The sequence below is a fragment of the Chenopodium album genome, chromosome 21, assembly GCF_948465745.1.
Source record: "Chenopodium album chromosome 21, dcCheAlbu1.1, whole genome shotgun sequence".
NCBI lineage: Eukaryota > Viridiplantae > Streptophyta > Magnoliopsida > Caryophyllales > Amaranthaceae > Chenopodium > Chenopodium album.
Genome location: NC_137854.1, coordinates 9,216,594 through 9,229,358, shown reverse-complemented (window position 1 = coordinate 9,229,358; position 12,765 = coordinate 9,216,594). Strand labels below are relative to the sequence as shown.

Genomic DNA, 12,765 nt, shown 5'->3' with positions numbered 1-12,765 from the left:
AAGTCCAAACTTGGCATGTCTGATCCCATGCCCAGTTTGAGGGGGGATGATGAGATATCATCTACAGCCGTCCAAAGCTCCACGTCAGCAGCTCAGTAATATTTGTTTATGAGAGTTAGTTATGGTATTTGCCAGCTCAGCTATTTCTGTTTCATTTATTAAGATTCCTTTTAGTTGTTGTAACTAATTAATTCTGGTATTAATACTCTCATGTAAGCTCCTTCTTCATTATTCAATTCAATCAAACTTTTCTCCAATTCTTCATCATATTTTCTCTCTCTAGAAAGTTCTCTGCTCTTCTCTGTTTTTCCGCCATTGATGAATCTTAAGCTCGAGGTTGAAGGTCTTAACAGGGGCCTTGCCAGCCCACCCTTGGCTTCACCCATGTATACAATTAAAACGGGCTAAGATTACAAAATTTTGATCATAACCTTTCCTTTTTCAGAAACTAGACTAGATCATAACACTTTAATTTCTTAATATAAGGTCAGTTTATAATCAAAATAATATCGTAAGACCTTATGCACCCAATGCTAAAAAAAACTTCAAAATAATCCTCATTTGAGCTTGTTTGACTTTACTAAAAAAAAAAAAATCCTTATGAAATACGAGTAGGCGAGTAGCTCATAAGGAGAACAATATGGGGGCGTTTAGTTCAAACAATAGTATGAGTTTAGAATGAGGAATGAAACCTGAGCGGTATGGGGTTGGAACTTGATACTTGATTTCATGTGTTTGGTTTTTATATAGGAATGACAGTTTTCCTTAGGGGTGAAAGTTTGGTTTGCGGTTTGGATTGTAGCCAAATCGAATCCAATCCGAATTAATTCAGTTTTGAAAATTTCAATCAGAATCCAAACTGAATAAAGATTCGATCCAATCCAATCCAAACTGAATTAATTCGGTTTTTCAAATTAGAATCCAATCTAAACTGAAATTTATTCCCTTCTTTTGCAATATTTAAACCCGAACTTCACCCACAAAATTCCTACAATCATTCAACCTCTTCTTGTTAGCTACATTCTTTGTGAGAGAGTAAGATATTGAAAAAGGAGAATTAGTTTTATTGTTTTTTTTTCTTTTAGTTTATATATCAAAGGTGAAAGGGGTTGGATACTTTTAAAAAAGAAAATGGGCTTAAAATAATGGGTCATTGAAATTCGATTTATAATTCGGTTTTTTGAAATTCTAAACCGAATCCAATCCGCAATCTATATTTTTTCATTTTTCCAAACCAATCCAATCCGAATTAAAATTAAATCAAACCGATTTACTAATTCAGTTTGGTTTTCGGTTCGGTTCAGTTTTAATCCGTCACCCCTAGTTTTCCTATTAATTTTAAACCTAAAGGCATGGATATGGCCATACCCACCTTCCCCCCTTGGGTTTCAAAAACCCATACTGAGGTATGGGTTTGAAAATTGAAATTTCTAGAAACAAACACAAGGAATGAGTTTTGGTCATTCTAAACTCATATCGGAGTACCTAATATGCTTGAACCAAACACCCCTATAGCCCTATAAGATTTTCTCTCTTGTCTGTGGATGTAGGCAACTCATTGTTAGTAAACCAGCGTTATTTTGAACCTGATGAATATTTTGCTTCTTAGACGCGGGTCCATAGCATAATACTAGTAATTGAGTAATTGGTATCTCAAATTGACAAATAGCGTAGTTCGTATCTTAGGCAGACTAAACCAGCCCAACAATTTAGAAACCAATTCATACAAAATAGTCCATTTATCCAAACAAACAAAAAAAAAAAAAAAAAAAAAAAAAAAAAAAAAAAAAAAGAAAGAAAGAAATGTGCGCTGATTGAAATAATTTTCCGTACTGTTTTTCCGCCACAACACAAACCAAAGGGTTTTGCATTTTCCCCCTAATTTCTCTTTCCTTCTCTCTCCTAAATTTCGTGCCAATTTCCATGGCAGATGAAGCTTCAACCATAACTTCTACATCAAAAATGGCGGAAGATGAACCAACGCCTAATCAGTCTGAAACTACAAACGAGGGAACAATTCAGTCGAATGCGCAAGGAGAGCACTCTGAATCATCTCTCAAAAACCTTGAATCTTCTGAAATCTCTGCTGTAAATGACCATGAGAAGACTCTGGAGTTTGCTGATGAGTTGATGGAGAAAGGAAGCTTGACATTTAAAGAAGGTGACTTTCCTGATGCTGCTGAACTTTTTAGCCGTGCCCTAGAAATCAGGTTAGGGTTTTAATTCTCTCTCATTTGAATTTGATTTTACTTAGAATATGTTTTTTATGTTTATTTTTGAACAAGGAATTGCTCGAAATGAATTTGATTTAGGTGTTTGATTTTAGTGGTGAAATTGAATGCTTCGAATTTAGGGTTTTAGCGAATTTAGGGGATTTATTCTGGATTGAAGTAATTAGAAAATGACTGGTGATTTTGGATAGTAATTGGGGGTTTATTGTTTGTGGATGGCTACCCCGTTGCCACTTTTGTTGCAAATGTAATTCCAGAAAAATATGTGCATTTGGTTTTGAGGTTATAAAATGCCTCTTTTGATGCAGACTAAAAAACTTATCTTAATATAATAAGTTATTAAAAAAGCTTCCCAAGTTGAATTCATGACCGCGATAAGCTTAGATTGGTTATATTCAAGTTGAAGAGGACACACTTTCAATGTGTTTGGTTTATAATGATGATACACTGCTTTAGTATCGGCATCTGGATTTCATATGGAAATATAGTTTTTAGGCAACGTTGGGGTGGGGGAGAGGGTGTTGGAGGGGGTCATCCAAGGAAAATATGAAACGAAGCATATCAAATGGCGGATCCCCCCTCTCATGTGATCTCTTTCTAATGATTGTAACTTGGAAATAAGCCTGGGATATCCTTCATATTTTTGGTAGTATATACCTCTAAAATTCATGCAAAAACAACATTTTAATTTCCGTTAAGAAATGTACCGTAAAGGATTTTAGTGGAACAAAATTTCTTTGTAGTTCCAAATGATTGAAGATTGCTTATGTGCTAGCCTTCTAGACCCTGTAAACAATGTGATAGATGTTTGCTGTTTTCATTTTGGTCTATGGAGAAGCCTTTCGATGAATTGCAACTCTTTTCGGATAACTAGTTTGGAAACCTTATCGTCTTGAGTGTTTTTTTTTTTTTTTTTTTTGATGATTATATAACTTGACGTTGGGTTGCTTTCCTTTTACTACAACAGCACAATGGTTTAATTTGCTAAAGAACTTTGCTGTCTCCATTTGTAGTGATATTCTTGTACTTATTTGGTTTAGCATTTACTTAGCTGCATTATTTGGGATGCTCTGAATTTATGTACTACTTATTTTCTTATAAAATTTGAAATTGCTGTACATTTATATAATCGTATAAATAGTTAGTAATCTTAGTATGGCCATCTTGTGTTGTTTTGCAGGGTTGCTCATTATGGTGAGCTTGCACCTGAATGCATTAAATCCTACTATAAATTCGGCCTTGCATTGTTGTACAAGGCACAAGAGGAGGCTGATCCCTTGGGTTCTATGCCAAAGAAAGATGCTGAATCCCACGAAGGTTCTGCTAAGATTGAATCTTCAAAGAAACCTGTTGAGCGTGAATCATCCCTAGCTTCCGTTTCAAGTAATGCTGAGCAATGTGCAAGTTCAAGTCAACCTGCGAGTTCAAGTCAGCAGCAAGGCGCGGATGATGGTAACTCTATTAGCATGTCTGTGTTTGATGTTTAAAGACGCGTAAAGACTGCCACTTCTGTTTCTTAATAGTTGCATCATTTTGACTAGACATGTGTGCCAACATACTACTTTAATTATTACGAAGTATTATCTTTCATTATGCTTTTATAAATAATTTTGTTTGGAAAATATATAATGAGATTAACTCAACAACAATTTAATAAACTTAGTTTCGGACGGTTGCTTATGATAATGCATGTTAGACATGTTAGCTGGCCCGAAATCATTTTGGGAGTAATGTGGTCAAAGTTAGTATAGGAATTGTGTAAAAAATAAAAATGATGCAACAATTGATAGACGGATGTAGGAGTTTCAATTGGATGTGGGGCAAATACTATTACTCCGTATATATTATGTTTTAACTCTATTGAATAGATATTGATAAATATATCAGATTTTTGTTTTGCCTAAGCCCATGTTTGTCAGTCTGGTAAAATAGTAGACAGTTGCAATGACCGGAAGTTCAATCCAATTTTATGTTCAGAAAAATTTTGCACTGTTCTCCTCGCATTTCTTACTTTGACGGTTTATCTTCTTTCGATATAGTTCCAAGCAAGGATGAGGGAGATGAAGATGAGGAAAGTGATACAGATGAAGTTAATGAAGCTGAGGAGGATGAGTCTGACTTGGATCTGGCGTGGAAAATGCTTGATCTTGCTAGAGCAATTTCAGAAAAGCAGTCCAAGGAGACCATGGACATGGTTGATATCTTGTCGGCCCTTGCTGAAGTTTCCCTCGAAAGAGGTATCATATAATAATTTCTTTTAATTGGCTATGGATCATCGTTGTCTGTTGATCATTACCCCAATTATTGACTGCCTGTTCAAGTATTCCAGCTGGCCTAATATATCATGCTGGTACTTGGTTTTACTAAATCCTGTTTGTTTTTTGATTGCTTCTTTGCAGAGGATATCGAGACATCTCTCAGTGATTATCAGAAAGCACTTGCCATCTTGGAGAATTTGGTCGAACCTGATAATCGCTATATTGCTGAATTGTATCCTTTAAGCTTTGCAGTATTCTGACAATCTTAGATGGTATCAAGTATTCAAGTTTGCCCCCCCAGATTGGGACTATGTTAGTTGACTCTTGAGTTGACTTTCCTTGCACAATGCATGCTAGAGATTTTCTTCATATGTTTTGTGATTGCTTCATAAACTAATTCATGCATATCTTAATTAGAACATCCTTAATCCACATACAGGTCACAATAGTCATGGTTATATTGATCATTCTATATTCTTTGGACAAGGTTCTAGTTAATTAGTCTTCTTGGTAGCTTCTTATTCCAAGTGTTGATTCTATGTTAATAGAATGCTTCTTGAGTTATTGGTTCCAGGCCTGCTTTAGTTAAAAATCAGTATCTATTTTATTGCTTTGCTCATTTGTAACCTTCACAATATATGTCAGAAACTTCCGCATCTGCCTTTGTCTAGAGGTTGGCTCCAGGTCCCAAGAAGCTATTCCATACTGCGAGAAGGCAATATCTGTCTGTAAATCAAGGATGCAGCGCTTATTGGATGAATTGACGAGAACACCAGATGCTTCTGAGGATGCTGCTGCTGATAAACAAGCAAAAAAAGCAGAGATTGGAACATTAAAGAGTCTCTCCAGTGACCTGGAAAAGAAGGCAAGTCTCCCGTTATCTTTCTGTTTTTTGTACCTCTCCTTTCCCAACCTTCCTATGATTACCTTTTCGTGCTCTGGGACTGCTAGGCTAACTGTGCATCTGTCACCAGCTTGAAGATCTGCAGCAACTGGTATCCAATCCAACATCTATCCTATCTGATATCCTGGGATTGGCAGCTGCCAAAGCAAGGGCCAATGAGCAGGCTTCTGCATCAGCACCAGCAAGTTCTTCACGTGTTGGTGTTGCCACAAGCAATGGAGATTTTGATTCCCCCACTGTATCCAGTGCTCACACTAATGGAGCTGCCAGCGGAGTCACACATCTTGGTGTTGTGGGCAGGGGAGTAAAGCGTGTGAACATGAATTCTGTGAACGTAGAATCAGACTCTAGCAAAAGACCTGCCATCGATCCTAAACCTGATACAGGTGATAGCAGTGCTGCTTGAAGAACATCAGATATTCTAACAACCGGATGTGTGAGACATTTCTAAGCATTTAGATTCTGATTTAGCGGCTTAATATTCCTCCCTTATTCTTGTACTATTTTATGCATGTATGGCTTGGATTGTACCAAGTAGTAGTCTGGCTTTGATTCCTCAAAACGATATCCTTCTGACTGCTGGTTATGAATATGTATGCTGTAGAATTTCTGTCTGCTGGGGCGCTTGTCCATGGTTCATCCTGCTGCCTGTTATTTATTGACACTATGGTCACCGTCTCTTGTGGAGTTGTGCTCATGATTTAGGAACCACTATTTTCATAATGAAATCAAGACCTATCTTAGATTCATATGTTGTCTAGTAGGCTTTGTATGGGCTTGGTCTTCACAATTTAAAGCTAAAGAGAACAGGTTTTAGCTTATAGGCTTCTTCTGACTATCTCACGCTATCTGGCCTTTTTCTTTTCTCGTAACTTGAAGTCAGTGGAGAAAGTCTATTGCATTTGCGCCAATTTATCAACCTCAATAATTAGTAATGTCCAACCTATATCAATTGTGATTATGTAAATTCTCCGTTTTGTTAAATTAGCTTTGATATTGTTTTTTGAATATCATTTTAAAATTAGCCTTAATGTATGTATGTATTTTAAATGTCATTTTTTTTTACTCGCAATAATTTTTACTCGTATTTAAAAATTGAATAAAAATAAATGTAATACTCAATTTCTTTACAAAATTACAAATATGTGAATGTAGATTGCATGGAAGTGGACAAAGGTCTATAGAGCTTTGAAAATAAAATCAAAGCAGTGTATTGAATCATCATGTCATATTGTCAAGTACAATAACTCAATAGGCAATAATTAAACAAATTTTGACTATTTTTGTCTAATACCATAAAATAGTAGGAAATAAATGTTGAGGTATGTCGAATTTTGTTTTTATTACAATGTAAGTGGCTCCACTATTAGATAATTACAGTGAGGCAGCCTACTGAAAAGCGAATTCCATTTGCCACTAATTAGAAAATCTTATCTTAAAAATCTCCATTGATATTGAAATCAAACAATAAAATTGGATCACTTTCCTATATACTAATTCTTCTTTTTGTCTTGATGATCTAGACAAATACTCGTGATAATGAGGTTTATTCTAATTGGAACTCTGCTTATTTCTTTTTATTTATTCATCACCAAATTTGTTGCTTCAAAAAGTTATCTTATATAGTTACTCCGTATATGTTCATTTGTAAAACCAAAAACTAGTAGAAAAAAAATGTCCATCCAATTATCTAGTGCTTCATACTTGGTACATCAATTTAGGAGAATAGATCCAATCCTTATTTTATTGGTGTTCTATTTACTTAATTACCATTTATCCGAACTTAACCAAATACTTTAGAATTTATTTTAGTTGTAAAATGAAACCCTTATTAGCCAGAATCATAACTTAATCACCTAGAACTTCTTTGTCTAAGCTTATTAACCTCATATGAACTTATTTGCATCTATTTATCCTACAAAAATCCAAAATAAGATGAACAAAATAGTACCTAAATATATAAATAATATCCAATTATAATTTCTACGAATTACATTGTTTTTATTTACTAGTATTAAAAAGGCGATACTAGCTTATGGTAAAGACAACAAAAGTCAAGCTATCTATTTGAATATTTTCCGGCCATTAAATTACAATAAAAATATAAGCTATTTTATTACATAGATTCTTTGTACACTACAATACATACTTGCATAAGAGATTGAGATTTGCCTTAAAGTGATTAAAAATTCTAATCCTCGGTGACCATGCTGAGAGATTACTAACTTCAGGGTTAAAAATAATGTCAACTTGTAACTGATCATAGTTCACGAGTGTATGACTTAATAGTCATAGACCTGAGACTACATCGTGTTAATTGACCAACAGTTAATTAGTTAATGAAAGTTTTGGATTCTAATTAATCTGTTTTCTACCTAATTGGCATTTGCACTTTGTCCAATGATTAGGTGAATAATTAAGCTTATTGTCCTCAAATATTCAAGTTTAATTTTTCTATAATGTTAATTAAAGTCTTTGATGATTTCTTTGTGCTACCAAACAATCAACAGCATATTCCTTTTTCACCAATATATAGGAATTGGATATACATATTCGAACTAGTTTAATTTTGAGCTACAGCAGTATAGTTAGGGTTCTGTTATTAGTAATTAATATGCTTTTTTTTTTTTTTTTTTTTTTTTTTTTTTTTTTTTTTTTTTGTTTTCTTGCTAACAATATAATGAATTAATGGTCCTAAAACAACACAAGTGCAATTAAGATTTTAGGTACCAGACTGTACATCATCAGTACATATATTGATATATATGATATGATTGAGATTTTCTACCCCACAATGTATTTTACAAGGTAAGCAACTATAGACTTAAAAAAAATTTATACGCGAATAGAATTTGATCTCAGATTTTAGGAATCACTACGTGAACCTATGTTCACCAATTCACCTTATGATTTGAATTTAAACACCCTGTGGATAATACTTGTACCTCTTATTCACTTTTTATTAATACATAGATTTTGGTAATTTATTAATGAAACGCAAAGTCACACTTAAATTCAAACTCCTGAATGCAAAGTTTTCATCAAGTAAGCTTTTAGTTACTCCGTAGTATCTTATCTTGTACTTATAATACATACATAATACTTCGTATAAGTTTAAAAAGTACTTTGTATATACTTGGTATTTACTTTACATGAAAAGAATAGCATCATACAGTGGTGGATAGAAGGCAAAGCATTAACATAAATAAGCAAAGGAAAGGGTGGACCAAAGAAAGAGACATGAAAGTTGGACAAAATAAGATAGCCGTGGGAGAAGTGGAAGAATTCAAATATGGACATAGCAGTTTCAATCGGCTCATTTAAGAATGAAATAAATGCAAAATATGTCACATAAACTACTCACTCTATTGTACGACCTAACTCTTTATGTCTTACGACAGTGGGGGTTGTTGCAATTGCAGGGGTAGATACGATCTTATTTATGATCATATACAAATTGCCAATAACACTGAACACCAATTCCATGCCCTTGTTTTTTTTTTTTTTTCTAGGGTACTTGCTCTTTCGAATTTTGAGTAGTAGCCCTAGTATGCTATGTTGGTAGGATTTCATAAAATCTTAAAAGAAAAAACGATTCGATAGAGCTTACAACGTACCACATAATTTGTTTTTGGATGCAAATGATGCTATGATCGCTGGTTGAGGCACTCCTACATAACATTCCTAAGCAATTAATTTGAACACGACGAGCTGAGGTTAACAATTATGACTATTACTTTCGTTTGGCAAGCCAATTTCTTGTCCTATACACCATAAGTTTTGTGTTGTTATATATAAGATGGATATGCAATAAGTATAATGCAACCAATGTTAGTCACTGGATTTGTTATTTGGCAACATAGACGTCGGTACAAACAATAAAAGATACAGATACAGTTGCATAAAATGGTTCACTTTCTTCTTCTTTTTTTTTTTCTCCTTTTCTTAGGAGAGGTTTGTGTGATTATGTAACATGAAGTGTAAATCATGGTCTTGGTACGTTACAATTTCCAAATCTTTATGCTTCTTGTTAAGCTATTATATGAAATATGTATCAATCTCTTATTAGGGCGTTAAGTAGTTTTATAAAATTATCAATTTGGTTAATTGGCCTTGCTTACCATTCAAAGTTAAAGCAATTAAAGAGAAGATTCTTGGAAAATGGGACAAACTATTTACATGGTTAAATGATGTTATTATTAAATACATGCAATATTTCAAAATTTGATCATTTCATCATTAGATTGGACATTGATTGCTCCTGTCTTCACTTTTTTTTCATTAATTCATTGTTTGCAAGCTTTCCACACACTCTATTTAAACAAGTGGGTCCAAATTATGAGCAATAATTTACATAGCCAAGACCAAAACAATAATTATATGTCTTCATGGTTACAATGATGAGAACTTCGTAATTAATTTTGAATCATTTCATTAGCAGCATAAGTGTTACTCCAAACTATAATAATGTGAGATGAGGCACGAGGCAATAATCATATGTTTCATTTCCTTCCCTTTCTTCTTATTATTCTTGGATGTGACTCTCGTTTCATAATGTCATACTACACAGCACTAGTTTGCTATTGACTATGAACATTGTAAAAGTATAGTTTCAAATTACTACGCAGTTAACATAAATGAATTGATCGAGTTTATGAACATGAAAGAATTAATCGAGGAGAATAAATAATGAAGTTACTTACTCTATACTTTTGAAAACTTAAATGAACAAACACTCGTATGATTTTAGGGTCAAGCTTGTCCTCCCCTCATAAAATGTTTGAGATTATTCATTAACTCAATATCACTATTAGATGTGTAACATTATTCATCAACTTCTAGATATTACTATGTATTGGATGTTAAAGATTATTCAATTCAAATACTATATGTATTGGAGGAAAAATAAATTTACTTTCATTTTCATGTGGTTGAGCTAAGTTTCATACTTTCATATAGAGATACAAAAGATCAAACAAGGTTTGGTTGAGCTAAGTTTCATATAGAATAATATTATAGGTGAGCTTATAATTGGAGTTATGAGATCAAATTCTACTACTCCGTAATTGTGTGTCTTTAGATAGGAATTCTGGCCTTTATTCTTTCCCTCGCTTCCAAATTCTAACAAATTTAACTTGCAAATCTAGATTGAAATGTTTGAAATGATGAGTACTTGCCATATCTCAAACTCTTTTGCAGTTGAATAATGTAACTTTTTTTCATTACTATAGTCTATAAACATAGATGAGCCAATATTCAAATTATTGAAAACTATAGCTATTACTCCACAATTTTTAAAAATCTCATTCATTGTTACATTTGTGACAAAAGAAAGGCAATCCCAATAAAATAAATAGAGGTGGTCGCAAATTTTTTAATGGAGTGAATGAGTGATGTAAGAAAGGGAGTACATGCATTTTATTCAAAATTTCAAATAAAAATTTTCTTTTTTCCAAGATAGAGTTATATTAGGGTCTGTTCTCATTGACTGAACTCAGTTGAACTGAACTGAACTCAGCTGAAATGAATATTTTATAAGAGAAGGAAATTAGGAGCTGAACTGAACTGAACTGAATTGAGCTGAACTGAACTGAACTGAACTCAGCTGAACTGAACTGAACTGAATTTCAACGTAAGAGAACAGGCCTTAGTAGGAAATTAGGAATGCATTTTTTAAACATATTAAATTTTTAAATATTACAGACAGCAGTAACATAATTGGTTAAACTTTTATTTTTATTTTCTCCTGTACAATAATATGTATAGAGTACTATAGATATTTTAAAGTTTCATAACATGATAATATCATTTTTAAACTAATTTACATTTTATTATGTGTACTAATACTATTAGGGGTGAGCAAACCGGGTACCCGGTCAAAATTTTAGGACCCGGACTTGGAATTGGTTGGAACCGGGTCCTAAAATTCGGAACCGGAATTGGAATTGGTTTGACCGGTCCTAAAATTTAGGAATTGGAATTGGAACCATCGGGTACCGGTTCCGGGTACCCACTTATGTATATAATTGTTAAAATATAATACAAATTATAATTCTTATTATAGTTAGTATCATTATTAGCATTTAATACTTATATTTTTTTTTTTGAAACACATTTAACACTTATATTTATATATACATTAAGCTATTTGTATTCATGTTAGGTATTAATAATATTTTTTTATTTTACAAATTAGATACATTTAACATATTTTTATTATTTAAAATTTATTTAGTTTAGGATATATTGAGTAACCGGGTACCCAACCGGTTCCGATTCCAAAAAAGTTGAGAATTGGAATTGGAATTGGTTATAACCGGGTCTTTAATTTATTACCCGGAATTGGAACCACCGGGTCCAATCTCAGTTCCGGACCCGCCGGTTCCTAACCGATTCCAGTTCCAATTCCGGGTACCCGGAATTTTCGCTCACCCCTAAATACTATAGTATTTTTATACGTAATAATTTTATGAAAAACACACCTGCTTCATTTGTTTTTATCGCTTTCTAATAACTATAACAGAGATTTTCTTTTTATTTTTGGACGGATTACTGTGAGATTCTTCTAACTTAATTGAAGACAGTAGGATATTTCTTCAATTATAAAATAAATAATTTTATTTAAAAAAAACAGTAGAATATTCAAAATCGAAAAATAAGGAAAGAAAGACTGTAGTTGGACCCCCTTCCCTTTTTATATCTAAAATTAAACCAAAATCCTTTTTCCCCATTATTGGATTCCATTACACCTTTCCTTTTTATTTTGGGGTTGTTATTCGACGCCCGCAAATTACTCAAATCGCCCGCAAATTATGAATGAATTTACGTTATTACCCCCAATCTCTAACTTAACCTCTTTCTCTCTCCTCACTTAAAATCACCACCACCACCACCCAACACCACCACCGCCACTGCCACCAACGTAAAACAACATCCACCACTTTAAATCACCACCACCATCGCTTTATTTTTTTTCGCCGGAAAAGTAGACGAACCGTCCTGTCTAGGCGGTTCAACCATGGTCAAACAGCCTAGGGAAAACGGTTTGACCGTGGTCAAACCGCCCAGGCTAGGCGGTTCGACCGTGGTCAAACCGCCCAGGCTAGGCGGTTCAACCATGGTCAAACCGTATTGCCTAGGCGGTTTGACCGTGGTCAAACCGCCAAAAAAAAAAACGGTTTGACCATGGTCAAACCGCCTAGGCAATACGGTTTGACCATGGTTGAACCGCCTAGCCTGGGCGGTTTGACCACGGTCAAATCGTATTGCCTGAGCGGTTTGACCATGGTCAAATCGCTTTTTTAGGGCGGTTGGAGCATTTTCCGGCAAAAAAAAATTATTTAGTCATCCGCAGTGGAGATGCGACATTTGG

At 33.9% G+C, this 12,765-nt stretch overlaps 1 protein-coding gene across 1 annotated transcript; it reads left to right on the top strand.

Moving 5' to 3' along the window:
• Positions 1–1,791: 1,791 nt before the first annotated feature.
• Positions 1,792–6,142, top strand: LOC145601270 (uncharacterized). Its single transcript, XM_081657256.1, has 6 exons — positions 1,792–2,210; positions 3,412–3,683; positions 4,271–4,468; positions 4,631–4,721; positions 5,135–5,354; positions 5,464–6,142. Exons 1-6 carry the CDS (start codon positions 1,924–1,926, stop codon positions 5,797–5,799), a joined length of 1,404 nt encoding a protein of 467 aa, XP_081513382.1. The 5' UTR covers positions 1,792–1,923; the 3' UTR covers positions 5,800–6,142.
• The last annotated feature ends 6,623 nt before the right edge of the window (positions 6,143–12,765 follow it).

Coding starts and splice junctions, on each gene's coding strand:
- LOC145601270 (XM_081657256.1), top strand. CDS start 1,924: ATGGCAGATGAAGCTTCAACCATAACTTCTACATCAAAAATGGCGGAA. Junction 3,684..4,270: donor GCAGCAAGGCGCGGATGATG/GTAACTCTATTA, acceptor CTTTCGATATAG/TTCCAAGCAAGGATGAGGGA. Junction 5,355..5,463: donor CCAGTGACCTGGAAAAGAAG/GCAAGTCTCCCG, acceptor ATCTGTCACCAG/CTTGAAGATCTGCAGCAACT.